We start from the raw sequence: 27,841 nt of genomic DNA, 5'->3' as shown, positions 1-27,841 counted from the left end.
CTGTCTGTCTGTCTGTCTGTCTGTCTGTCTGTCTGTGTCTCTCTCTGTCTGTCTGTCTGTCTCTCTCTGTCTGTCTGTCTGTGTCTCTGTCTGTCTGTCTCTCTCTGTCTGTCTGTCTGTGTCTCTGTCTGTCTGTCTGTCTGTCTCTGTCTGTCTGTCTTCTGTCTGTCTGTCTGTCTGTGTCTTTCTCTCTCTGTCTGTCTGTGTCTTTCTCTCTCTGTCTGTCTGTGTCTCTCTCTGTCTGTCTGTCTGTCTGTCTCTCTCTGTCTGTCTGTCTGTCTGTCTGTGTCTCTGTCTGTCTGTGTCTCTGTCTCTCTGTCTGTCTGTCTGTCTGTCTGTCTGTCTGTCTGTCTGTCTGTCTGTCTGTCTGTCTGTCTGTGTCTCTGTCTGTCTGTGTCTGTCTGTCTGTCTGTGTCTCTGTCTGTCTGTGTCTGTGTCTCTGTCTGTCTGTGTCTGTCTGTCTGTGTCTGTCTGTCTCTGTCTGTCTCTCTGTCTGTGTCTGTCTGTCTGTCTCTGTCTGTCTGTCTCTCTCTGTCTGTCTGTGTCTCTCTCTGTCTGTCTGTCTGTCTGCATCTCTGTCTGTCTGTCTGTGTCTCTCTCTGTCTGTGTCTCTCTCTGTCTGTGTCTCTCTCTGTCTGTGTCTCTGTCTGTCTGTCTGTCTGTCTGTCTGTCTCGCTCTGTCTGTCTGTCTCGCTCTGTCTGTCTGTCTCGCTCTGTCTGTCTGTCTCGCTCTGTCTGTCTGTCTGTCTGTCTTTGTCTGTCTGTCTCTCTGTCTGTCTGTCTTTCTCTGTCTGTCTCTCTGTCTGTCTGTGTCTGGTCAATTGTTGAGGAGTCTTATTTTGACACAGCGGAGTAGTCAACACGGGGTTGTCTCCATTGATACAAATTTATGGTCTGTGGTGGTGTAGGGGCGGTGACTGTTGCACACAGGTCAAACAGACCAGGCGTCCAGATGGCCGTCTCCTGTTTTTATTGGTTTCCGCCACTTCCTTTGACCTGTCCGTTGGACCAGCAACATGTCTGTCAGAGGAGCAGACAAAGTGTCACCTCGCCTACTCCTCTCTTCCTTCTTTCTCTCCGCTCCACTCCTTCAACGAGACGGGGCGTTGGTCTTCTCCCATCTGCCGTCTTTGTGTTGGACTGACTGCTGCCTCATTTGGGTGCTAAACACGTAGTGATGATGAGAGCCGTTCTAGGGTCTTCTATTGGCTCGGGAGTGCAGACTACACTGACGCTTGTTTATGCTAATACAACTGTCAGCTAGTTAAATAACATCACAGAGGATTAAGCACATGCTCGGAGCATTCCAGTAGCTTGATTAACTTGATTGCCTGATGTAATATGAACATGCTGTTTAAGATTAGCCAGATTGTCTTTAGCATTAAGAGCCGTCCTCGTGAAAGAGGGGGATATTTAAGCAGGGACAGCTGCTACTTGAACACAAGCTACTAATACGTGGCAGAAATTGTGCTTGGAATGCTCATGACCAACCCCTTAATAGTGAGGTGAAATGAAGTCATTTTTCATCAGTCTCCTCTCCCAGACTTATTTTTGTGGAGGGGTCCTGGTCTGAATAATAGAAATGGGTTGTTAATCCTTCCAAGCCCTCCCCTGTTTATTCCGGTCTTCCTCAGTGTCCCAGAGCCAGTTTGCTCTCCCCAACGCTGTGCTCACCTCGCTCCATCTCTCTGCTTTCACATACTGTAGGATCGATGTACAGTCCACCCGACGTCCTGCCGCAGGGGATTGTGGGATAGCTTACATTTTTTGTGAAGGACAGATTGATAGCCAAGGTGTGTAAGGTACAGGAACTTCCTCCAAGGGGATTTGTTGTAGGAACTGTAGTGTTTTTGTGTCTGGGGGAATTGTTACGAGCTCTGTACATTAATCTCTAAGTTATGTGTGTGTTGGGGTGAGAAATTTGGTGGTTGTCTTTGGTGGTTGAGCAGTGCACACGATTCTTTCAATTCAACTAAACTGAGAGCAAGCCAAAGGCTCTTTGACTAGATTAAGGAGTTGCCTCATTATGGTTCCGGATTGAGAATTGATCCCCTCGAGCTTAATCTGCTGCAGATCAATACATATTTCTCCTGGTATCTGTATCGCTGTACTGTGGTGTTGACCTGAATCCTTTCTCCATCTCTCCATCTCTCCCCCTCTCCCTCTAGGTGAGGAGAGCCAGGAGCTGGGCCCCCCTCCCTCTGTGGACGAGGCAGCCAACACCCTGATGACGCGCCTGGGCTTCCTACTGGGAGACAAGATGAACGAGGGACAGCCAGGCTCACAGTACGACATGGACGACCACGATGACAGCCAGGTAGGTTACACACACGCACACTACACACACACTATAGTACAGTACGACATGGACGACCACGACGACAGCCAGGTAGGTTACACACACGCACACTACACACACAATATAGTACAGTACGACATGGACGACCACGACGACAGCCAGGTAGGTTACACACACGCACACTACACACACAATATAGTACAGTACGACATGGACGACCACGACGACAGCCAGGTAGGTTACACACACGCACACTACACACACACTATAGTACAGTACGACATGGACGACCACGACGACAGCCAGGTAGGTTACACACACGCACACTACACACACACTATAGTACAGTACGACATGGACGACCACGACGACAGCCAGGTAGGTTACACACACGCACACTACACACACACTATAGTACAGTACGACATGGACGACCACGACGACAGCCAGGTAGGTTACACACACGCACACTACACACACACTATAGTACAGTACGACATGGACGACCACGGACAGGTAGGTTACACACCCTTCTGTCATGCACTGTTACAGTATATTATTAGTTTGTCAATACTTTTGAGTCTTTAAAGACCCATCATGGCATCAGGATACAAAGTACAGGCTTTCCCCTAGATCAATGGTACTCCAATAGTCACTACTGTAGGTGGCCAACACACAATGTGGTCCAGCTTATAAGGGCCCCACAGCTATAGAAGCACACCCCCAAACAGTGGGATGTGCAGATCACTTTCCAAGGCCTCTTAAGCTTCGGAACCAAGTGGACCATTTTGTAGATTACGTAATTTGTTTACGGCAAACTCAATGGCCCCTGACATCACTATGCGCTGGCTCGGAATATGTTTGTGAAGATCAATCCTGTGAGTTATGGATAACCTAACTCGGAGTGAGGGGCGCTAGGCTCTCCTTCACTCCTGCAGAGCAGAACCAACATACCGTGACCTAGGGCAGCTGAGGCCCAGGGCATGGTAACCCGCTACCTCGGTCGTTAAAACTGCCTGCCGCATGCCACATCTTTTTGTCTAAGCAGTGTGCCTCCACAGAGGCCTATCCAATGGCAGAGCCAACGGTGCTGGAGCGACTCCACCTTAAAGCCTGACCCACTTTTCCACACTTGACACGTTGGGTGCATCTTAACTGGTGCCTTCCACCTCTGGTGTCCTTCATCAGCAAGGATCTGACTCTGGCCCATTTTGCCTTTGTCGGTCTTTCTGATCTGTTGAGGTGAGTGGAAGGAGACGAGGAGAGCTTGTTTAGACTATTGAGATGCACCCCTTGTTCTACACAGCTCAGCAGTATGCCTTTGGTTCGGTCCTTCGTGCCAAACTGCAGTGGTAACAAAAACCCAGCCCTGGTTTTCTCAAGTCCCAGTTTAGAGGCCTGCCACTCCCATGCAAGCAGTCTGGGTAGGCTAGGTGGGAGGGAACCTCCCGTTCTATATTCATGTCTACGGCGCCTCCCTAAACACATCCGAATCACAGCAGAGTTGTTATGACCAAGGAGCATTCCATACTTGGATGCCCTCTGTCTTGCGCCAAACCTTCCCTAAGAAGTCACTCACCTCTGCTAATTTCCTGGTCTCCCGGCCACTTCTGTGTATTTCTATGCTATTCTGACTAATCGGGAGATTTATTTTTAAATGACTAATGTCCAAATCAATTCGTTTTTCATTTAGAGCCAGGGCCATGGATAATTGATGAACAGATTGTCTGGAATAAGAATCCAGCATGCCTGGAGGTGGGCTTGCCTCTCTCTCTCCCTGCCCCTGCTCAATAGATCAAAGTATAACTGAATCTATTCTACTTGCGTGGCTCACTAAACGTATTGATATTCTACTGAATTAGAATTCATTATATTGCAAAAAATGGTTCACTCATGAAAATAATTGCATGAGTCATCAAAAGATATTAAAAAGGGATGACTACGGTTACACATGCACTGGAATAATATGGCAGGCAAGGACTGTATCAATGATTGCTGATCCTAGCATTCTTTCTCGTTTTGTCGCTCTATGGTGTGTGTGTGTGCACGTGTGTGTAGGCTACTTTGTACATGTGATATGTCAACTGGTTGTGCCTTATCATAATTTAATCATGGCTAATTTACCTGATCATTTCTCATGGGTTGATGCAGTCCGGTGTATCACTGTACTTCAGTATAGACCTGACCCTTCCTCCCTCCCTACCAGGGCATGATGTCAGTGACCCAGCGGATCAGCCCCTGCTCCAGCCTGGCCAGCAGCACAGCCTCCCCCCCTGCAGGAAGCCCCTGCTCCACGCTGCCCCCCGGAGGGGCCCCCGGGAACCACGCCTCCGGAGACTGCGCCTATGGTTCCATCACCAGCCCCACCTCCACCCTGGAGAGCAGGGACAGCGGCATCATCGGTGAGGGACAGACGCTCACTTATTTTGTGGAAGTTATGTAATGTTTCCCATGTATTTCCTGACATGCCAAACGTTTACGCTGAAAGCCATGTTTTCTGTAACAATTTGATATACTCATGTTTTAATTCTTTACATTTTGGAAAAGCCAGGTGATGGGATTAGCTGCATTTAAATATGTTTGCTTTATATCCTTATGGGCTCTACTGTTAGATTTTCTTATTGTTATAACATTTACTTTGAGGTGTGTAATTGAATGAAGAGTAAACTCGCCTTGCTCCATGAGCCTCAGTTTTAAACTATGCAGAGTCTCTAAAGGACTGTAACACGGCATATATTTGTCTAAACTACCTTTTATCTGACAGCCACACTGACCAGCTACTCTGAGAATGCTGACCGGGGTGGGGGGAAGCACGGGGAGGGCTCGCGGGGTAGCCTGAAGCTGTGGCAGACCCAGAAGTGTTCGGGCACAGACTCGTTCCTGTACCGCGTGGATGAGAACATGGCTGCCTCCACCTACAGCCTGAACAAGATCCCAGAGAGGAGCCTGGAGACGGCCCATTCCTCCCACTCTGCCCACTCCATCCCCCTCTACCTCATGCCCCGGCCCAACTCTGTGGCAGGTGAGTCACTGTGCCAGCCACACCTCTTGTTTATTTGTTTACCACATTTCATTGCACACTTTTAGGCCAAAGTGGCATACAAATTAATGTGCCGCTAAAGGTAGGAGATTCGTTACCCTTTGAAAGTTTGGGTCTGTTCTATATCAATTTCCATTTAGACAATGACCTGAAACTCAGAATTAATGGAAAATCCTTATAGGGTTTGGCTATATTACTTTCATAAATGTGTGATATCTAGTTACCAAATTGGAATTGACCCCCTTCTCAACATCCGAGACTGACTGAGTGTTCCCATCTCATTTAGGTGCTCTTATTTAACCTCTCTGGGATCGTTCGGGACGCTAGCGTCCTACCTCGCCAACAGCCAGTGAAATTGCAGGGCGCCAAATTCAAACAGAAATCTCATAATTAAAATTCCTCAAACATACAAGTATTATACACCATTTTAAAGATAAACTTCTTGTTAATCCAGCCACAGTGTCCGATTTCAAAAAGGCTTTACGGCAAAAGCACACCATGCGATTATGTTAGGTCAGCTCCTAGCCACAGAAAACCATACAGCCATTTTCCAACCAAGGAGAGTTGTCACAAAAGTCAGAAATAGCGTTAAAATGAATCACTTACCTTTGATGATCTTCATCTGATGGCACTCCCAGGTCTCCATGTTAGACAATAAATGTTTGTTTTGTTCGATAAAGTTCATCTTTATGTCCAAATACCTCCTTTTTGTTCGCACGTTTAGTCCAGTAATCCAAATGCACAAAGCACGAGCACAAAGTCCAGACGAAAAGTCAAAGTTCCATTACAGTTCGTAGAAACATGTCAAACGATGTATATAATGAATCTTTAGGATGTTTTTATCATAAATCGTCAATAATATTCCAACCGGACAATTCCGTTGTCATTTGAAAGGGAACGGAGCTCGCACTCACGGCCGCGCGCGATAAACAACTAAAGGCTTTCAGCTGAGCCACCTGCTTTGAGTGGTCTTATTCTCTCCCCTTTCACAATGGAAGCCTGAAACAACTTTCTAAAGACTGTTGACATCTAGTGGAAGCCTTAGGAAGTGCAATCTGACCCCATAGACACAGGATATTGGATAGGCAATCACTTTAAAAAAAAACTACAAACCTCAGATTCCCCACTTCCTGGTTGTTTTTTTCTCAGGTTTTTGCCTGCCATATGAGTTCTGTTATACTCACAGACATTATTTTAACAGTTTTGGAAACTTTAGAGTGTTTTCTATCCAAATATGATATGCATATTCCAGCTTCTGGGCCTGAGAAACGGGCAGTTTACTCTGGGCACGCTTTTCATCCAAACTTCCCAATGCTGCCCCCTATCCCAATGAAGTTAACCCCCTGTGCCCCTCCGACATTAACTTTAATGGGAATAGGGAACGTTAATGTCCTCACAGTACCTGGGGGTGAATACCATGGATGCCAGGGTAAAGCATTCCTTCAGGGTGAGGAAAGCCCCACAGATCCCCCTAAAAGTGTTCAAACATGTGTTTTCAATGTCCTCTCTATGTCAGGGCATATAAAAGCAGCATAGAAAGCTGGTTCTAAAAAAGCCTGTAGCTTCTCACCTCTGACTTGACCTATCCAGTGAGATGAATGGAGCTGTTTAAGGGATCGATCATACAGGGGTTTACGTTGTTTGGCCTTTTTCTTTTGACTTCTGACACATGCCCTCTAAGAGGCCACTGAGAGGAGTGAAGTGCAAACAAAGCTTATTGAAGAGTCAGGGAAGAAAGCTGGGTATGGTGGGAGAATGGGGGAGGAGACTGATATAGGAGCGAGAAAGGGAAAGGAATAGAGATGTAAAGAGAGAGACAAACTGATAGAGGAATAGAGAGAGAAAGGGCTACCAGCAGATGGATATACAGTAGGGGGGACACTGATAAAAGGAAAAAAGACAAACGGATATAGGAGAAAAGGGGAGAATGTGTGGCATAGATTCCAGTCATCAGGACAGTAAGATGGAAGGAATGAGCAACATTAGTTTAGTAGAGAGAGAGGGGAGTGTGAAAGATGGATAGAGAGAAGAAAAAGAGGGAGGATAAACTGGGCATGGAGAGGCTTGGCCCAGGCAGCACTGAAACATCAAAGCCATGGGCATAGTCCCTCTGGAAGGAGAGATGGAGGGGGAGATGGAGAGAGAGAATCACACAGAGAGAGAAAGATAGGAGGGAGGCACCCTGGTAACGAGGGAGCGGAGCGAGATAAAGTGTGAATGTTGGAGAGAACGAGTGCGGCGCCCCAAGTCCTCCACTGCAGCATTCAAATCAAATTGTATTAGTCACATGCGCCGAATACAACAGGTGTAGACCTTAGTGTCATGCTTACTTACGAGCCCCTAACCAACAATGCAGTTTAAAAATATATATATATAAAAAAATATATATATAAAAAAAATATATATATATTTTTTTTTATATATACTTTTATTTCTTATTCATTATATATAATGAATAAGAAATAAAAGTAACAAGTAATTAAAGAGCAGCAGTAAAATAACAATAGCGAGACTATATACAGGGTCAATGTGCGGGGGCACCAGTTAGTTGAGGTAATATGTACATGTGGCATGAGTTATTAAAGTGACTATGCATAGATGATAACAACAGAGTATCAGCGGTGTAAAGGGGGGGGGGCAATGCAAATAGTCTGGGTGGCCATTTGATTAGATGTTCAGGAGTTTTATGGCTTGGGGGTAGAAGCTGTTTAGAAACCTCTTGGACCTTGACTTGGCACTCTGGTACCGCTTGCCGTGCGGTAGCAGAGAGAACAGTCTATGACTAGGGTGGCTGGAGTCTTTGGCAATTTCTTTCTTCTTCTGACACCGCCTGGTATAGAGGTCCTGGATGGCAGGAAGCTTGGCCCCAGTGATGTACTGGGACGTTCTCATTACTCTCTGTAGTGCCTTGCGGTCGGAGGCCGAGCAGTTGCCATACTAGGCAGTGATGCAACCTGTCAGGATGCTCTCGATGGTGCAGCTGTAGAACCTTTTGAGGATCTGAGGACCCATGCCAAATCTTTTCATTCTCCTGAGGAGGAATAGGTTTGGTCGTGCCCTCTTCACGACTGTTTTAGTGTGCTTGGACCAGGCAGGTAGCCTAGTGGTTAGAGCATTGGGCCAGTAACCGAAAGGTTGCCAGATCGAATCCCCGACCTGACAAGGTAAAAATCTGTCGTTCTGCCCCTGAACAAGGCAGTTAACCCACTCTTCCTACGCCGTCATTGTAAATAATAATTTGTTCTTAGCTGACTTGCCTAGTTAAATAAAGGTTAAAATAATAATAATTTAAAAAAATAGTTTGTTGGTGATTTTGACACCAAGGAACTTGAAGCTCTCAACCTGCTCCACCGCAGCCCCGTCGATGAGAATGGGGCGTACTCAGTCCTCTTTTTCCTGTAGTCCACAATCATCTCCTTTGTCTTGATCACGTTGAGGGAGAGGTTGTTGTCCTGGCACCACCTCCTCCCTATAGGCTGTCTCGTCGTTGTCGGTGATCAGGCCTACCACTGTTGGGTCATCTGCAAACTTAATGATGGTTTTGGAGTCGTGCCTGGCCGTGCAGTCATGAGTGAACAGGGACTACAGGAGGGGACTGAGCACACACCCCTGAGAGGCCCCTGTGTTGAGGATCAGCGTAGCGGATGTGTTGTTACCTACCCTTACCACCTTGGGGCGGCCCGTCAGGAAGTCCACGATCCAGTTGCAGAGGGAGGTGTTTTGTCCCAGGGTCCTTAGCTTATTGATGAGCTTTGAGGGCACTATGATGTTGAACGCTGAGCTGTAGTCAATGAATAGCATTCTCACATAGGTGTTCCTTTTGTCTAGGTGGGAAAGGGCAGTATGGAGTGCAATAGAGTTTGCGTCATCTGTGGATCTGTTAGGGTGGTATGCAAATTGGAGTGGGTCTAGGGTTTCTGGGAGAATGGTGTTGTGAGCCATGACCAGCCTTTCAAAGCACTTCATGGCTACAGACGTGAGTGCTGCGGGTCGAGAATCATTTAGGCAGGTTACCTTAGTGTTCTTGGGCACAGGGACTATGGTGGACTGCTTAAGATGTTGGTATTACAGACTCGGATAGGGAGCGGTTGAAAATGTCAGTGAAGATACTTGCCAGTTGCATGCTCGCAGTACACGTCATGTTAATAACCTCTTACATCTAGACGTTCCGCTAGCGGAACACCTGCTCCAATATCCAATGATAGGCGTGGCGCGAATTACAAATTCCTCAAAAATACAAAAACTAAATTTTTCAAACATATGACTATTTTACAGCATTTTAAAGACAAGGCTCTCCTTTATCTAACCACACTGTCCGATTTCAAAAAGGCTTTACAGCGAAAGCAAAACATTAGATTATGTCAGCAGAGTACCCAGCCAGAAATAATCAGACACCCATTTTTCAAGCTAGCATATAATGTCACAAAAAACAAAACCACAGCTAAATGCAGCACTAACCTTTGATGATCTTCATCAGATGACACACCTAGGACATTATGTTATACAATACATGCATGTTTTGTTCAATCAAGTTCATATTTATATCAAAAACCAGTTTTTGACATTAGCAAACCTCCGGTGAATTTACTAAATTACTCACGATAAACGTTCACAAAAAAACATAATTATTTTAAGAATTATAGATACAGAACTCCTTTGTGCAATGGAGGTGTCCGATTTTAAAATAGCTTTTCGGTGAAAGCACATTTTGCAATATTCTGAGTAGATAGCCCAGCCATCACGGCTAGCTATTTAGACACCCACCAAGTTTAGCCCTGACCAAACTCCGATTTACTATTAGAAAAGTTTGATTACCTTTGGTGTTCTTCGTCAGAATGCACTCCCAGGACTGCTACTTCAATAACAAATGTTGGTTTGGTTCCAAATAATCCATTGTTATATCCAAATAGCGGCGTTTTGTTCGTGCGTTCAAGACACTATCCGAAGTGTAAATAAGGGTCACGCGCACGACGCATTTCGTGACAAAAAAATTCTAAATATTCCATTACCGTACTTCGAAGCATGTCAACCGCTGTTTAAAATCAATTTTTATGCCATTTTTCTCGTAAAAAAGCGATAATATTCCGACCGGGAATCTGCGTTTAGGTAAAAAGACGAAAGAAAATAAAGCACGGGGTCGACTCGTGCACGCGCCTAAGCCCATTGTCCTCTGATCGGCCACTTGCCAAAAGCGATAATGTGTTTCAGCCTGGGGCTGCCTCGATATCATTCAGCTTTTTCCCGGGCTCTGAGAGCCTACCGGAGCCGTAGGAAGTGTCACGTTACAGCAAAGATCCTCAGTCTTCAATAAACAGAGACAAGAAGAACAAGATCTTGTCAGAGAGGGCACTTCCTGTAAGGAATCTTCTCAGGTTTTTGCCTGCCATATGAGTTCTGTTATACTCACAGACACCATTCAAACAGTTTTAGAAACTTTAGGGTGTTTTCTATCCAAAGCCAATAATTATATGCATATTCTAGTTACTGGGCAGGAGTAGTAACCAGATTAAATCGGGTACGTTTTTTATCCGGCCGTGTCAATACTGCCCCCTACCCCCAACAGGTTAATGGTCTTACTCACATCGGCTGCGGAGAGCGTGATCACACAATCTTCCAAAACAGCTGGTGCTCTCATGCATGTTTCAGTGCTATTTTCCTCGAAGCGAACATAGAAGTAGTTTAGCTCGTCTGGTACGCTCGTGTCACTGGGCAGCTCTCGGCTGTGCTTCCCTTTGTAGTCTGTAATGGTTTGCAAGCCCTGCCACATCCGACGAGCGTCAGAGCCGGTGTGGTCTGATTTGATCTTAGTCCTATATTGAGGCTTTGCCTGTTTGATGGTTCGTCGGAGGGCATAGCGGGATTTCTTACAAGCTTCCGGGTTAGAGTCCCGCTCCTTGAAAGCGGGAGCTCTAGCCTTTAGCTCAGAGCGGATGTTGCCTGTAATCCATGGCTTCTGGTTGGGGTATGTACGTACGGTCACTGTGGGGACAACGTCATTGATGAAGCCAATGACTGATGTGGTGTACTCCTCAATGCCATCGGAGGAATCCTGGAACATATTCCAGTCTGTGCTAGCAAAACAGTCCTGTAGTTTAGCATCTGCTTCATCTGACCACTTTTTTATTGATCGAGTCACTGGTGCGTCCTGCTTTAATTTTAGCTTGTAAGCGGAATCGGGAGGATAGAATTATGGTCAGATTTGCCAAATGGAGGGCGAGGGAGAGCATTCTCTCTGTTTACTGTGCGAGTATAGGAAATAATATGACCTACAATCCTTTGGCCTTTGGGACTTTGTGGTGGTAGCTGGGGAATAGGCCGCCACAGTTCCTCATCCAATTGGAGACAGTGTTCTGTTGGACATCACCAAAATTCATGTAGGGGATAGATGATTGTTGTGATTATGTTCTGCCCAACATAACTCAGTCCAGTTGCAAGCCTGGAAGTGATAATGGGACAAATCATGTCAAATATGACAGTATGTCAGCTTATAAATACAGCTCTAGCCTGTGGCATCTTGTAAACTGGGGACATTGTGAAATGGTGGATTGGATGACTGTATAGAAACTTTGATCATCGCACACACGCCATTGACAGGAGAGGAGTGATTCAGTGAGGATCATTGCTCAGAGGGAGCAGGGGAGCATTAGGTAGGGATGCTGTGGTCTGCTGTCCTGCTACACGCCTCAGGAGCAGAGCAGGGGCAGCCACCCACACTGGGCTCTGAACAAGAAGCTCTCCGCTCTCACTCCATATATCCTCTCTTTCTTCTACCTCGCTCCCTCCCCTTTCCCTCTAACTTGTCTTTCTCTCCTCACCTCTCCTCTCTCTTGCCCTCCTCTTCCAACCACCTCCTCCATCTCTACCTCCTGCCTCTCTCGTCTCCGTCTGCTCTCTTTCATCCTATGTAGTCAAGCTCACTTTCAAAATGGCTCTGATCTCCTGGTTCAAATGCACTAGATTACTCCAACTGACAGAGAGACTACCTTATGAGCCTTGACATTCTGTTCTGCAGAAACGCACTCCTCCCTCCCACTTTCCTTCTCTCTCTCTCTCCCAGCACATCTCTCACATGGCAATGACTATTAAAAATACATAAAACACAAACCCAACTCCACCTAAGTAACGTGATAGAGTATGAAAATGTCTCCATAGCTCCACGTCAAGCCCTATGAGCTATGGCAGTGGCTACCCCCATGGACATTTATCATTGATTATGTTTTAAATATGTACAGTACCAGTCAAAAGTTTGGAAACACCTACTCATTCAAGGGTTTTTCTTTTATTTTTACTATTTTCTACATTGTAGAATAATAGTGAAGACATCAAAACTATGACATAACACATATGGAATCATGTAGTAACCAAAACAGTGTTAAACAAATCAAAATATATTTTACATTTGAGATTCTTCAAATAGCCACCCTTTGCCTTGATGATAGCTTTGCACATGCTTGGCATTCTCCCAACCAGCTTCATGAGGTAGTCACCTGGAACGCATTTCAATTAACAGGTTTGCCTTAAGTTAATTTGTGGGATTTCTTTCCTTTTTAATGCATTTGAGCCAATCAGTTGTGTTGTGACAAGGTAGGGGTGGTATACAGAAGATAGCCCTATTTTGGTAAAAGACCAAGTCCATATTATGGCAAGAACAGCTCAAATAAGCAAAGAGAAATGACAGTCCATCATTACTTTTAAGATATGAAGGTCAGTCAATCTGGAAAATGTGAACGTTTCTTCAAGCGGTGTCACAAAACCATCACGCGCTAAATGCAAGTGTCTCTCATGAGGACCGCCACGGGAAAGGAAGACCCAGAGTTACCTCTGCTGCAGAGGATCATATATTATTATTTTTAGTGTTGTTTCATTCACTTCTCTTTTTGACCTGCACTGTTGGAGCAATGAGCTTAAGAATTTCACTTTACCCTGCAATTACATCTGCGACCCTGTGCATGTGACTAATAAACTCATCTAAAATCGAGTCTAATACAGCTGCTCGCCCACACCAAGGTCCCCACAAACCAAGGTCCCCGTAAATCTGAGATCCCAGTCGCCACATGCCTGCTACAGTTTTAGCTGTATTGCCGTGGAAAGGTAGTAGTCTGGGAGGGATCCCTGCCATAGGTAAAACAGATCACAGGTTGCAGTTTAGGTGAGTGGTGGGTAGAACTTATTTTCTTCCATTTAATTGTTGTTAGCGCCAGCTAGCCCAGTGGTTCAGAACTTTATGCTATGTGGGTATGCAGGGTTTTATTGAAGCCCATTAAAAAAAACAGGATTACACTCTTTTCCTGACAGGAAGGAAGGAGGTGCGTTGTCAGTCCCTCCCTGTAGCACGAGGTTATCTCTGTCATTATCCATAAAGTTCTTATCCTAAAGCTGAAAAGTCTTTACTGCATTATCTTCCTACACTTTTTTTTCTTCCTATTGAGAGACAGTGGTTTTTGGGACAACTGGAAGCGCTCCAGACTTGGGTATATTGTTAACAGAGAGGGGAACAACTAAACAAACTATCTGGAAAAGGGGTCGTCCGAGGAAGGAAGTGAGTTTGGTGTGTATGAGATCACACACTTTCACACAGGCTCAAACACACATACACTCTACCACGCTATAGCTACACACATTAGTTCACATTAGTCTTGGACACTGACACTTTTAAACTACTTCTGTTTGCTTGGGGTTGGATTTCAAATGGGTCTTGTTCGTGGTGGATCTCAATGGTGAGGTATGGAACTGATAGGTTTGTCTGTTTCCAAGGGTGTCTGTCGTTAGCATTAGCAATTTAGCATTCAGGTTTAGGCGGTTCAGTGATTCCTGGCTTTGTTTGACTAATTCTGTTTTTCTTCTCTCTCATCTGTTGCACCCATTTACCACACACATACACACACACATCAGCCACGAGTTCGGCCCACCTGGAGGACCTGGCCTACCTGGATGAGCAGAGACACACTCCCCTGAGGACCTCCCTCAGGATGCCCCGTCAGAACTCTGGGGCCGGGCGCTCCGGACACGACCTCAGAGGTAGGCCTCATATCACTCTGGGTGGGGGTCTGGTGGATAAGTGGGCCGGTTTAGGATCTGAGTGGGCATGGTTAGGATCTGAGTGTGTGGGATACTGGTGGGGGTGGGGTGGGTGGGGGGGGGGGGGGGTAGATGGATGAGGAAATGGAAGTGTGGGGGGGGTCAGGGAGTGGATTTGGGGTGATTTAGGGGCGAGGGTTGTGATGGGTAATTTTGTGGTGTGTGCTAAATCTGCTTCATCTTCCTATTTACTCCCACTCTACCTTGACCATGCCCAAAATCTGTCTAGGTGTGTTTGAGAGAGAGATTGTGTGTGTCTTGGAGTATACATGTAAGTCAGTGTGTTAGTAAGTATTATTTGTGAGTGAATATCTGTGTAGACATACTTGGTGCACTCTGTCCCTCTAAACCCCTATCCCTGCCTGGTATCGGGTGATGCAACCCTCCCTTTGGGCCTGGTACACCACACACACACACACAGACACACACACACCCTGGTACACCTTAATCCGTCTCCCCTCCCAGATCAATGTTATCGACCTTCGCTCCTCATCACTCCCTGGCTCATCTGTCACTGCAGGGGTCCTGTCTGAGGTCCCATCACTCATGGCCAAGGCTTTATAAGGCTTAAATCACACTCACACTAGCAAAGGCACACACACTGAACACACAATGAACACGCACAAACAGACTTGCACACACACACAGATATTCAGATGTATGCACACACCCTATCTTTCTCCAATTCTCTATACCTCTCCCTCTATTCCTCTCTCTGACTGTATTTTTAGCCCCCTGCCTGCCACACTATCATGCTTACCACAGCACTTTCTCCCTTAAGATCAGACCACACCGGGAAATGAAAACTCATACAGAGATATCACGTTACCTTTGCCTTTCTTACTCCTCAGTACAGAACTACTGGACACGCACATTCTCACAACCTCGGCTCTGAGGCATGTACAGAAAACATGGGCTCCAAGAACAAGAAATATGCTCAAACGATATTTGTATGTGTCTGAGGCTTCATCCTAGGATCAGGGATGAAACATTGGGTGTGGCTCCCCACCACCCTGCTCCCTCCATCCCTCCCTCTCACCATCCCCTCTCCTCTCCTCTGCTAGCTAGCTGCACCAACCCTCCCATCCATCTTCCCCTTTCTCCTCCTCTTCCCCTGCCCTTCCATCTCTCTCTCTTTCTCATGCTTTGTCTCTCTCTCCTCTTGCGTTGTCTCTCTCCTCTGTCCTCTGCCTCAGCTTCTGCTTACAGCCATGCCTGGCAATCTAACTCACGTAAGTGATGCTCCTCTCTTTCTCTTCTCCCATTATAAGGCATTATACTGTTCTACATCAGTTAATGCCATGTTATAATGTGCTTATTAAACTAGTGGTGCTGTATTAGTAGGAGTACAGTATCCCTCTACTACAAAATGTTATCTAATCCCCTGTCCCCCGCTCTGCTAACCATATGTACTTGTTATATACATGCATTATCTACCCGTACACTTAGTAATTCTGTTTCATTATGTAGTTCTTAGTATGAAGCCCTATGGTGGCGTTCACCCATGGTGTGTGTTATTTTGATGAACATCCCCCTCTATGGGTGACAAGCTGACGTTGCACTGAGGAAATGACAATGACAGTGCAGTGGACTCTACACATCAAGGCCTGTGTCTTTTCCCTCACCTATAATCTGTCCCCTTCCCCTCTCTCTCCAGTACGCTTTGCCCCCTACCGCCCCCCGGATATCGCCCTCAAGCCCCTTCTGTTCGAGGTGCCCAGCCTTACAGCTGATTCGCTCTTCACCGGGAGGGAGTGGCTCTTCCAGGAAGTGGACACCCGTCTTCACGGCGACGACTCGGCAGCCAATCGAGGTGTAGTTGTCGTGGGCAACGTGGGCTTTGGCAAGACTGCCATCATCTCCCGCCTGGTGGCACTTAGCTGCCACGGCAACCGCATGAGGCAGATCGCCTCGGACAGCCCCCACGCCTCGCCCAAACGTACGCTTATACTGTCCTACAGGAGTGTGTGTGTGTAACAATGATCCATGCTGGCTGCTGCTAGAAGGACCTGTTATACTGGGCAGTGGTGGAAAAAGTACCCAATTGTCATACTTGAGTAAAGGTACAGATACCTTAATAGGAAGTTACTCAAGTGAAAGTCACCCAGTAAAATACTCCTTGAGTAAAAGTATTTGATTCTAAATATACTTAAGTATCAAAAGTAAATGGAATTGGAAAAATATACATAAGTAACATAAGTAAAAGTATAAATAATTTCAAATTCCTTATATTGAGCAAACCATATGGTACCATTTTCTTGTTTTTAAAATGTAGATAGCCAGGGGTACACTCAGACATAATTTACAAACGATGCATTTGTGTTTAGTGAGTCTGCCAGATCAGAGGCAGTAGGGATGACCATGTGTTCTCTTGATAAGCGTGTGAATTTGACAATTTTCCTGTCCTGCTAAGCATTCAGCATGTAACGAGTACTTTTGGGTGTCAGGGAAAATGTATGGAGTAAAAAGTATATTATTTTGGGGGGGGATGTAGTGGATTAAAAGTTGTCACACATATAAATAGTAAAGTACAGATGCCCCCCAAAAATACTTAAGTAGTATTTTAAAGTAATTTTACACCACTGGTACTGGGTATGTGTCTTAAGATGCATATGAAAAGCATCCTTGTGTCTGTAAATAATGCACACAGTAGATGCACTCAACTTGATCTATAAACGTACTTCTCCCTCTTTCTGCTCCCTTCTCTCTCTCTCTCAGATGGGGAGACCCTGCCCCTCACCCAGCCCCAGCACTCCCACGGCACCCTGGGGGGCAGCTGCCCTGGCACCCCCGAGATGAGGAGACGCCAGGAGGAGGCTTTACGGCGGCTCGCCTCACAGGTACAGTACTCCTACACCACCACACCACGGCTGCATCTCAGTCTTAAGTACCATTCAAGACCCCCCCTGACCAGCTGGGTGAATCCTTGCTCAGAGGTACATGTCTGGTTAACACTATGTTCTATTTTTATTTGAATGTTCTACAATGGTGTGTCTTACTGAACGTGGCCCGGATTCAACTAATTAACTGGTCATTGAGACATTGCTAAGGGGGAAGGTGTGTTGATGCTGGTCTGAAGTCAAAGCCTGCTCACCTGCTCCTTTGTTCTTCAGTGTCAGCAGCTCTTTCCTACAGTGTCTCTGGTCTGGTAGCTGTCTCTGCCCTCTCACCTCCATGTGGCCTTGTCCTCTCCCTGCTCACTCTATTATTCATTTTCTCTATCCGCTGCTGCTCTTCTCTTTCTCTCCGTTATCTGCATTCCGTTTGTTCTACATCCTTTTCTCTCTCCATGCTCTCTCCCTATGTCCTTAACCCATCCTCTTTAGCAACACTGATGCTAATGTCTTCCTTTATTCACTTAGCACTCTCCCTCTTCCTCATCCACTGTCAACTCCTACTATCCAATCTGGCTCTTCACTCCGTCTCTCTCTCTCTCTCTCTCTCTCTCTCTCTCCATTCCATTTTCATGACTGGCGGTGTTGTGCAGACACAGCAGAAAAACAAAGGGAAGCTCTCACCCCCCCCCCCTCTCTTGCTGTCTCTCTCTCGTTTCCTCTGTCTCTCTGTGCTATGGCCTAATGAAATATGCATAGACCCAGGGAGCAGTGTTCCAGCCGAGCCATTAGATCCCCTTAGCGGCCACATGCATTCTTAATGATAGCCTGCTCCAGTGGTTGACCCACACACACACACACTTTCTACACATACTTTACACTCACACTTTACACACACACACACAACTCTACCACACACAAGCATCACAAATACTACACACATCCCTGTGGATGTCAGTGGCCAGAAGTATGCGGCTATGAAATCTGTGTATGACCTTCTGAGTGAAGCTCTCTAATCTAGTCTGAAATGTTCCTGAGGGAAGCTTTACGTTGGAGCCAGTCTGTGAAGCCTACTGGCTTTCTTCAGCACTCCAAGTCCACTCTATCCAAGGCGGCGCTGTATTATACCGTACATTCAACTACAGACCCCCAGGGTCTTAGTGCCAGTCAGCTCCTCTGACACACTAGAGACAAAGACCCGACAGTCACAACAAGCTACACAGCAGTCATCACTCTTCAATGAATAATGTAACATGGTATTGTTTTTCAACAATGTTTTAATGAAGCCTCAATCTGTAGCTTTGCTTCAGTCTGCTTTAACTCTCTTGTGTCATAAAGATAATAGTGGTTAGTTGGCACAGAATGTCACCTAGGCCTGCTTGGTTCGTGTTCTATTTGATTGTTACGTGCTGAAGATTCAAGATGGAATATATTTGTGTGGGTTGATTTGCGCCCTAATCAAACCAAATGTTTTGGTCACATACACGTGATTAGCAGATGTTATTGCGTGTGTAGCGAAATGCTTGTGGATTCAGTTAAATGTACCTCTCTCTTTGGAAAAATAAAGTGTGATAATCAGAGATATCTAGATAAAATATATTTTCAATTTCAATGGGATCACCTATATAAAAGTAATATTTTTTTTTCATCTCCGCCACCCCACTCACTTCCACTCTCTATCGCCCCCCAGGTGGTGGCATACCACTACTGCCAGGCGGACAACGCCTACACGTGCCTGGTGCCAGAGTTTGTCCACAACGTGGCGGCTCTGCTGTGCCGGGCACCCCAGCTCATGGCCTACAGGGAGCAGCTGCTGCGGGAGCCCCACCTGCAGAGCACCCTCAGTCTGCGCTCCTGTGTCCAGGACCCCCTCAATGCCTTCAGGAGGGGTGTGCTGGAGCCCCTCGACATCCTGCACAGAGGTCAGGGGTGTTCAAGGTTTTATGGAACTGCATAGGAGCTGTGCATTTGATAACTTGTTATTTTCTCTCAGGGTTTGGGCCAGCTCCATTCATGTTTTCCAAAAAACAACAGTAGCTAATAGTTAATTATTTCCACTCCTTGTCCTGATAAAGAACGTTGTTGTCTTTGTGTTCATCAGAGAGGAAGATAGCATGTGAGGAGGACCTGATAATTCTAGTAGACGGGCTGAATGAGGCAGAGTTCCACAAGCCGGACTACGGCGACACCATCACCTCCTTCCTCTGTAAGACTATGGAACGCTTTCCTCCCTGGCTCAAACTGGTGGTCACCGTCAGGACCTCCCTACAGGAGATCACACATCCCCTCCCGTTCCACCGTATCTCTCTGGACCGCCTGGAGGAGAATGATGCCATAGACCAGGACCTGCAGGTAGGGTTCAGGTTTACACCAAACCATCTGTCTGACATCTTTACTCTCTGATAGTCATCTCTCACTTCAACCTCAATCATTGTAGTAGAAGTAGTCAATTGTGATTTCAAACGATTATCATCAACTATTGTGATGAAAGCAGTCATGGTGATAGTATTACCAAGTTAGCGTGATGCTGAACTCCTTTCTCTTCCCGACCTGCAGGGCTACCTGCTGCAGCGGATCCAGGGCAGTGCTGAGATCCAGAGCAACGTGTCTCTCAACGGGCGTCTGGACAACGCAGCCTTCGCCAAGCTGAGCACCCACCTCAAGGCTCTGAGCCGCGGCTCCTACCTCTACCTGAAGCTGACGCTGGACCTCATCGAGAAGGGTTACCTGGTGCTCAAGAGCTCCAGCTTCAAGGTGAGTCGGTGTCTCGGTCCTGGAGCTATATACTGTATGTCAAGGTTTTTGCTTGTGTTTCATACTCTGCCTGTTTGTGTGTGTTTATCTCTTTCTGTGAAAGTTCATATGATGTTTCCTTACAAAACTGACCTGAGGTGTTTCTCCATGTCTCCCCCCCAGGTGGTGCCGGTGAGCCTGGCTGAGGTGTACCTCCTGCAGCTCAACATGCGTTTCCCCACCCAGTCGTCTTTCGAGCGTGCCCTCCCTCTGCTCAACGTGGCCGTGGCCTCCCTCCACCCCCTCACGGACGAGCAGGCATACGGGGCAGTGAACGCTGGTGCCGTGCGAGGCCCCGCCCTGGACTGGGAAGATTTCCAGGGGAGACTGGAGCTGCTGTCACCCTTCCTGGTGCGGAGGAGGGACGGAACACGTATGTTCACACACCCCTCCTTCAGGGAGTGGCTCATCTGGAGGGAGGACGGGGAGAAGACCAAGTTCCTCTGTGACCCGAGGTAGGGAGACACTGGTCCACTGAGAGGAACAAACAGACCCTCTGCAAATCCAGCGTGTACCTGGAACATAAATGTTTACAGCTTGAATTTGTGGAGCTTTCTGTTCTTAATTTCTCTCCCTCTCTCTACATCTATCTTTCTCCACTTTCCCTATTTTCTTCCTCCGTTCTCCTCCTCGCAATCTCTCTGTAATTGTAGGAGTGGCCACACGCTCCTGGCCTTCTGGTTCTCACGTCAGGAGGGCAAACTGAACCGGCAGCAGACCATAGAGCTGGGCCACCACATCCTCAAAGCACACATCTTCAAGGTAACGACACACCACCACCACCACACAACACATCACTACAGCACACTAGCACACATCCAACATCTGGGTCAATGGCTTCTACCCACTGTGCAGTAACACTGTTGTTGATATTACTGTTATCTTTTCCACAGGGCCTGAGTAAGAAGGTTGGGGTCTCCTCGTCAGTCCTGCAGGGGCTGTGGGTCTCTTACAGCACAGAGGGGCTCTCCAGTGCTCTGGCCTCACTGAGGAACCTTTACACACCCAACATCAAGGTACTGGACATACTCACACCAGCAGTGGCCTAACCAAAGCACTATTGCATTAAATGTTTGGTGTATTGGTTATATGTTTGACACTCCTCCCTCTAGGTGAGCCGTTTGTTGGTCCTAGGCGGAGCCAACGTTAACTACCGTTCTGAGGTTCTGAACAACGCCCCATTGCTGTGTGTCCACGCCCACCTGGGCTACGCGGAGACAGCCGGCCTGCTGCTGGAGAACGGAGCGCACGTAGACGGGGAGTCGGACAGCGGCCTCACCCCGCTGGGCTACGCCGCCGCCGCTGGACACCTGTCCATCGTCACTGCGCTCTGCGCCTGCAAGGCCAAGGTCAGGGACCAACCACCACTACTGTGCATACTGTCACTTTGGCAATTGAGGTTTATTACAACAGCATTATGATGCATTTACACAACACGATATAACTCTCTGGCAGCCACGTTGGCACCTACTGGGCAAAATGTACCAATAGGTATTTTTGAACAGTGTCTGCATGTGTATAATGACCCTCTCTCTCCCTGTGTGTAGGTGGACCACCTGGACAGGAACGGTCAGTGTGCGCTGGTGCACGCTGCACTGCGAGGACACCTGCAGGTGGTCAAGTTCCTGATGCAGAGTGACTGGAACCCTGACGGACAGCCCCAAGGAGCCTTCACCAAGAGTCACGCTGTCCAGCAGGCCCTTATAGCAGGGGCCAGCATGGGATACACAGAGGTACACACGCGTGTGTACACACACACACACACACAAGCACACACACACTGTACACACACTAAGTCTGAATGTTGTCTCCTGTACAGATCGCCTCTTACCTATTGGACCTGCCAGAGAAGGATGAGGAGGAGGAGGAGCGAGCACAGATCAACAACTTTGACACACTCTGGGGAGAGACTGGTACGTGTTATTGTGGTGTGTTTGTGTATGACTGTATCAAAGTTTGTCGACTATTTTTACCCACACTGACCCTGGCTTCCCCCTCTCCCACTGTAGCTCTGACTGCAGCAGCAGGCAGGGGGAAGCTGGATGTGTGCAGGTTGCTGTTGGAACAAGGGGCAGCGGTGGGACAGCCTAACCGCCGGGGCATCGTGCCTCTCTTCAGCGCTGTGCGCCAGGGACATTGGCAGGTGGGTGGGCACTTTTGAATTTCGCACCCATTTATTATTTCAAGTCACAAAGCCATACAACTTCAATTTGAAGTATTAAAATACACTACTGGCAATGATAGAGAACAATGGTGACAAAAAATACCAACGTAGCTACATACTATTTGCTTTCTTCCTCCTCAGATAGTGGACCTGCTGTTGAACCACGGAGCTGACGTCAACATGGCAGACAAGCAGGGCCGCACGCCCCTCATGATGGCCTCCTCAGAGGGCCACCTCGGCACAGCAGAGTTCCTACTGGCACAAGGTCAGAGTTCAGTTCACCCTCAACCTCACCACCACCCACTCTACTACTCTCATTGGTTCAGAGTACTTAGTGTAAAAGTACAAAGGCAACTGCAAAAGTGTAGGTTTGACTTCCACATGGGCAACATGTAGCAAAGACATAAAGTATGTGTAGTATTTATTAATGGACAAAAATAGCTGCCAAGTGGCCATGTTATGACCCTGGCTGCCATGGAAACATGACCTTTAACCCCCTCTTGCAGGTGCGTCTCTGGCCCAGATGGACAAGGAGGGTCTGACTGCTCTGAGCTGGGCGTGTCTGAAGGGCCACATGCCATTGGTGCGCTGCCTGGTTGAGAGGGGCGCGGCCACCGCCCACGCCGATAAGAGTGGACGCACCCCCCTGGACCTGGCCGCTTTCTTCGGAGACTCAGAAGTGGTAAGTGGTCGCTGGTTGCCACGTTGAATACCTCCCCATGGCAGTGCAGCACGGAGAAAGTTTTCACTGTTGTTGATTGGAATAAGTACCAAAAGGTAGAATGCTCTTCTGTTCTTTCTCTCCTCTCCTCTTCATTTTCCCCCTCAAATTTTCTTCATCCTTTAACTCCCATCTTCCCTTTCTTATTCCCTGTCCGTCCGTCTGTCTCCAGGTGCAGTATCTGGTGGACCACGGGGCGATGATAGAGCATGTGGACTACAGTGGGATGCGACCTCTGGACCGGGCGGTGGGCTGCAGGAACACCTCTGTGGTGGTGGCTCTGCTCAAGAAGGGAGCCAAGATGGGTACGAACTGACTAGAGGTCACTAGTGACACACAGATTTAAAAACACTGGTATATAGGACTGTCTTCTAATTTTGCAATATTGTTCTACATTAGCCTCAGTGGTTTAGCTACAACTTTAGTCAGTTATAGTTCTATTTAGTATACTGGTGTTTCCCCTCTGTAGGACTATAGTGGACTCCTAGAATGTTGTCAACTACTGCCTGAATCTCTTCCCTATGTGGTTTGGTGCTCACCAAGGCTTCGCCATGCCTTCCTCCCCAGTCACCACTAACCCCCCTCTGTTTCCACCATGTTTATAATGGTGGATGTGAGGCCCCTCCCTCTGCTCCTACTGCTGCTGACATTGCTGTTGCACCTTTTTCTTTTGCTGACACACTTTTTTGGCCACAGCTTCTCACTTCTTCCTCTTTCTGTTCTTTTCTTCATCTCACTCACTCCCTCCTCTCTACTCACTCACTTTTCACTTTCTCTCGTGCACTTTCTCACACGAGCAAACACACACACGCACTCACTCTCTTTCTCTCTCTCTTTTTCTCTTTCTCTCTCTTTCTCTCGCTCTCTCTTTCTCTCGCTCTCTCTTTCTCTCGCTCTCTCTTTCTCTCTTTCTCTCTCTTTCTCTCTCTTTTTCTCTTTCTCTCTTCTCTTTCTCTCTCTCTTTCTCTCTCTCTCTCTTTCTCTCTTTCTCTCTTTCTCTCTCTCTCTCTTTCTCTTTCTCTTTCTCTCTCTCTCTTTCTCTCTCTCTCTCTCTCTCTCTCTCTCTCTCTCTCTCTCTCTCTCTCTCTCTCTCTCTTTCTCTTTCTCTCTCTTTCTCGCTCTTTCTCTCTTTCTCGCTCTTTTTCTCTTTCTCGCTCTTTTTCTCTTTCTCTCTTTTCTCTTTCTCTCTTCTCTTTCTCTCTCTTTCTTTCTCTCTCGCTCTCTCTCTTTCTCGCTCTTTCTCTCTTTCTCGCTCTTTCTCTCTTTCTCGCTCTTTCTCTTTCTCGCTCTTTTCTCTCTTTCTCTTTCTCTCTCTCTTTTTCTTTCTCTTTCTCTCTCTCTTTCTCTTTCTCTCTTTCTCTCTCTCTCTTTCTCTTTCTCTCTCTCTTTCTCTCTCTCTCTTTCTCTCTCTCTTTCTCTTCCTCTTATTGGGTTGGTTCCATTATGTTTCCTCTCATTTCACCCACCTAACTCCCTTCTCTAACCTGTCACTCATAACCCTGGCTCCGCCCCTCTCCGTAATCAGGATATCAGACTCTTCCCAGTCGACCCCGAGGTAACACACAGTTTGCCCTCTCTCTATATACATCTCTGCTCTCACTCTCTCGTCCTCTTTTTTTACCCTCCTTTCTCTTTATATGTGGCTTTGTGAAGTGAGCTAACCATTCAAGTCATCCACTGCCCGATAAGAGATTGTGACACAAACACAACAAGGCCCACAGTCCATGCGTTCCCCCTGCTGGTGGGAAGCCATAAATGCATGTGTGAACCCCCTCTGCTCTGGCATGGCTTGTGCTTGCCTGTCCCCCTTACACACAGCATGCAGAATAACACAGAATAACTCTGGCTAATAATGAGATATTATTGTGTGTTCATGTTGGGTGAGATTGGCATTGGCGCATAAATACGTTGATCGTTTTCCCAGTGGCTTTACTAGAGATTAAGTTATTGATTCTGTACTTGAGTCAGATCCTTCCTGCACCAGGTATGACATCAATATCTATGTATCCATCTGTTAGCTGAGCGCTTAAATGGCACATGCAGGGGCAAAGAAACCCCAAACCTGTCTGTCTCAGTAAGTCACGCCATACTTATCTTGGGTAGAGCTTCATCATCATCTCGACCTGTCAACTGGTTTCGCTCCACTCCGAGGTGAAGTTGCCCCTACCTACAGATCTAGGTACCTACAGATCTAGATCAGTTTGCTCTCTCCAAATGCTAACATAAACCATTACTGGAGGGGGAAAACAAAACAGACCTTAGATCAGCGTTTAGGGGCAACTTCACCCTACTCCTTTCTCTCTTGTCCTTCTCATTGTCGGTCCTTTTACTCTGAGACACGCCCCCTCTTCCTGTCATTGCCACCCTCCTCTCTCCTCCGCCCACTCCCCGTTACCCATCATGCCCCCTGCTGTCTTCCACCAGGTCCGGCCACCTGGGCCATGGCCACCTCCAAACCCGACATCATGATCGTCCTGCTCAGCAAGCTGATAGAGGAAGGAGATGGCTTCTACAAGGTCAGCCCTTCCTAGAATATAGCAATATAGCACAGTGGTCATTGAGGGTTACTGTTGTGGTGCCAAACCGTGCTAGTCTCTTGCCTTTCTGAGGGTTTTTTTCTTCTACCCGTCCTGTAGAAAGGTAAAGTGAAGGAGGCGGCCCAGCGGTACCAGTACGCCTTAAAGAAGTTCCCCCGCGAGGGCTTCAGCGAGGACCTCAAGACCTTCAGAGAGCTCAAGGTGTCCCTCCTCCTCAACCTGTCCCGCTGCCGGAGGAAAATGAATGTGAGTGACACCCCACGGCACCCTCCTCTATCTCCTCACCCCACCTGGCTGTGACTGGAGCTGCTTTTTTGCTTACACTCAACAGCATTACCATCTGCAAGGTTTACCAAGACATTACAATACAAAATAACTTTATTATCCCTCATTGGGATGTATTCTTGTTCATTGTCCTTACAATACAACGACCCATACAAAGATATTTAGCTCCTCTGATAGATTATAAATCCGCACGTGGATTTAAGCAGTGTAAAAATATTGGTTTCAAAAGGTTGATGACAGCAATATCATTGTGCATAAATGTACAGTAGATCAGACTTCAACATAATAGCTGAAGGTAAATCTCCCTCAACTCTAGCCTCATCTAACCTAGGCCCATATCCCTGCATCTTCCATTCCCTCTTATAGTTTGCTTGGTTTTGGTTTGTGTTTGTAGCTCTGGTAACTTTAGAGGAGGTGCACGGGGAGGTTGGTTTGGGTCAGGGCCATAGTGGGCAGTTGAGGTTCTTATGACAGAGCAGTGCAACAGCGGTTTCTGTGTGTGTGAATGTGTGTTTGTCTTGTGTTTGTATGTGTCTGACTTGTGTGTGTTCATATCAATGTTTTTAATTCCTCAATTTACATGGTTTCGTCATGGGCTCGTGTATTATTTTTTATTTGTCAGTGTCGTCCATTTGTCTTTCGTTTTTTTTTTCTTGGGTGTCTATCTGAACCCAAGTTTCCATTGATCTCATCGACTCAAGTTATTCACTTCTGTTTTACTCTGTATGGTTATATGTATGACTGATACAAGACTCCTGAATGACTCTCATATGACTCATGTTTGACTCTGTACATGGTTCTATGTACAACTCATCTATAACCTTTTTTTCCATTAATCTCTTGACTCATTTTTGACTCACCTCTGACTCATTTCTGACTCATGTACCGCTCCACGCGTGGCTCTGTGAATGACTGTCGGCCCTGTTGCTGTTGTTGCTTGCAGGACTTTGGGATGGCTGAGGAGTTTGCTACCAAGGCGCTAGAGTTGAAATCCAAATCGTACGAGGCCTTTTACGCCAGAGCCCGCGCCAAGCGCAGCAGCAGGTAACCGTAGCGTTGGGGAGAACAGGGAGGCGGAGGACTAGCGCAGAGTGAGCTCAGCCTTAGGATCCAATTGGGCCCTCATGTCACATGATCACCAGGTTTCCAATGCGCTGTAGACAGATGACTACAGGGGGACATAATAGAGTTCATGAGCATTTTGGCCATGTTTTTCACGTCTGCTTTCACATCCTGTATCCCCTTAGCCCTATGACTTGTTCATTCTCTTGCTCATTGTCATGGCTCATTTTTTTATGTTTTAGTGTAAGAGTGTACTTTGTCTGACTACTATGTGAGGGCAAGTAGTTTGAACAATTGTAGTGTTGTCATTTTGACCACATGCTACTCCCTCACGGTCTTTGGTTTCATGCTTTGTCATGCTCATCTGTACCCCCTCCACCTCTCCTGCTCCTCCCTCATAATGCTTTCTCTTCTTTCTCAATCTCCCTCTTTTCTCTCTTGATATTCCCCTCTTCACCCCCTTGTGTATCCACTTCAGGCAGTTCCACGCAGCCCTGGAGGACCTGAATGAGGCCACCCTCCTTTGCCCCAACAACCGGGAGATCCAGCGCCTGCTGCAGAGGGTGGAGGAGGAGTGTCTTCAGTTCGAGGAGCAACAGGAGCTGGACCCTCCCCCATCCCCTCCCAGAGAGCAGGCCCCGCCCCCTCCCCAGTCCCTGGAGCCCCGCCTGGAGGACATGCAGCCAGTGCAGGACCTGTTTGAAGAGGATGAGGACTACCTGGAGCAGGACCTGGAAAGCCTCCCCATGGGTATGACTCCCGAGCCCTGCTCAAGCCCCTCTGGCCTGCCCCTCATCCAGAGCCTGCCCCCCTCCCCGGGCCACCGCAGTTCGCCCTACCTCTCCGGAGGCCCCTCCATGGTCCAGGCTTTCGAGCTGCCCCCTAGCCCCCCTTCCATGTCCTCCCCCACGCGCCAAGGCTACCAGTCCACCTCCCCATCACTTTCCCCGACACACCAGAGCTCCCACTACCGGCCTAGCCCTCCGCACACCTCTCCAGCCCACCAGGCTTCCGCTACGCGTACAACT

General features: G+C 47.3%; 1 protein-coding gene across 1 annotated transcript in view; it reads left to right on the top strand.

Annotated features, from left to right (window-relative positions):
* The window catches only part of LOC106607178 (protein TANC2), a 147,105-nt gene that overhangs the window by 115,745 nt on the left and 3,519 nt on the right, over positions 1–27,841 (top strand). Inside the window, 24 exon segments of the mRNA XM_045720468.1 lie at positions 2,169–2,317; positions 4,506–4,701; positions 5,064–5,321; positions 14,232–14,357; positions 16,075–16,356; positions 17,136–17,257; positions 18,942–19,173; positions 19,353–19,603; positions 19,808–20,005; positions 20,168–20,499; positions 20,698–20,806; positions 20,938–21,060; positions 21,157–21,393; positions 21,592–21,777; positions 21,864–21,957; positions 22,054–22,187; positions 22,350–22,473; positions 22,715–22,890; positions 23,102–23,234; positions 24,455–24,484; positions 25,354–25,445; positions 25,566–25,712; positions 26,695–26,795; positions 27,292–27,839. Of these exon segments, the coding sequence (XP_045576424.1) occupies positions 2,169–2,317; positions 4,506–4,701; positions 5,064–5,321; positions 14,232–14,357; positions 16,075–16,356; positions 17,136–17,257; positions 18,942–19,173; positions 19,353–19,603; positions 19,808–20,005; positions 20,168–20,499; positions 20,698–20,806; positions 20,938–21,060; positions 21,157–21,393; positions 21,592–21,777; positions 21,864–21,957; positions 22,054–22,187; positions 22,350–22,473; positions 22,715–22,890; positions 23,102–23,234; positions 24,455–24,484; positions 25,354–25,445; positions 25,566–25,712; positions 26,695–26,795; positions 27,292–27,839 (4,380 nt within the window).

This window comes from Salmo salar, chromosome ssa06, assembly GCF_905237065.1.
Source record: "Salmo salar chromosome ssa06, Ssal_v3.1, whole genome shotgun sequence".
NCBI classification, from domain to species: Eukaryota; Metazoa; Chordata; class Actinopteri; order Salmoniformes; family Salmonidae; genus Salmo; species Salmo salar.
Note: the sequence above shows the minus strand (reverse complement) of the source record. Positions and strands in the feature narration are given on the sequence as shown.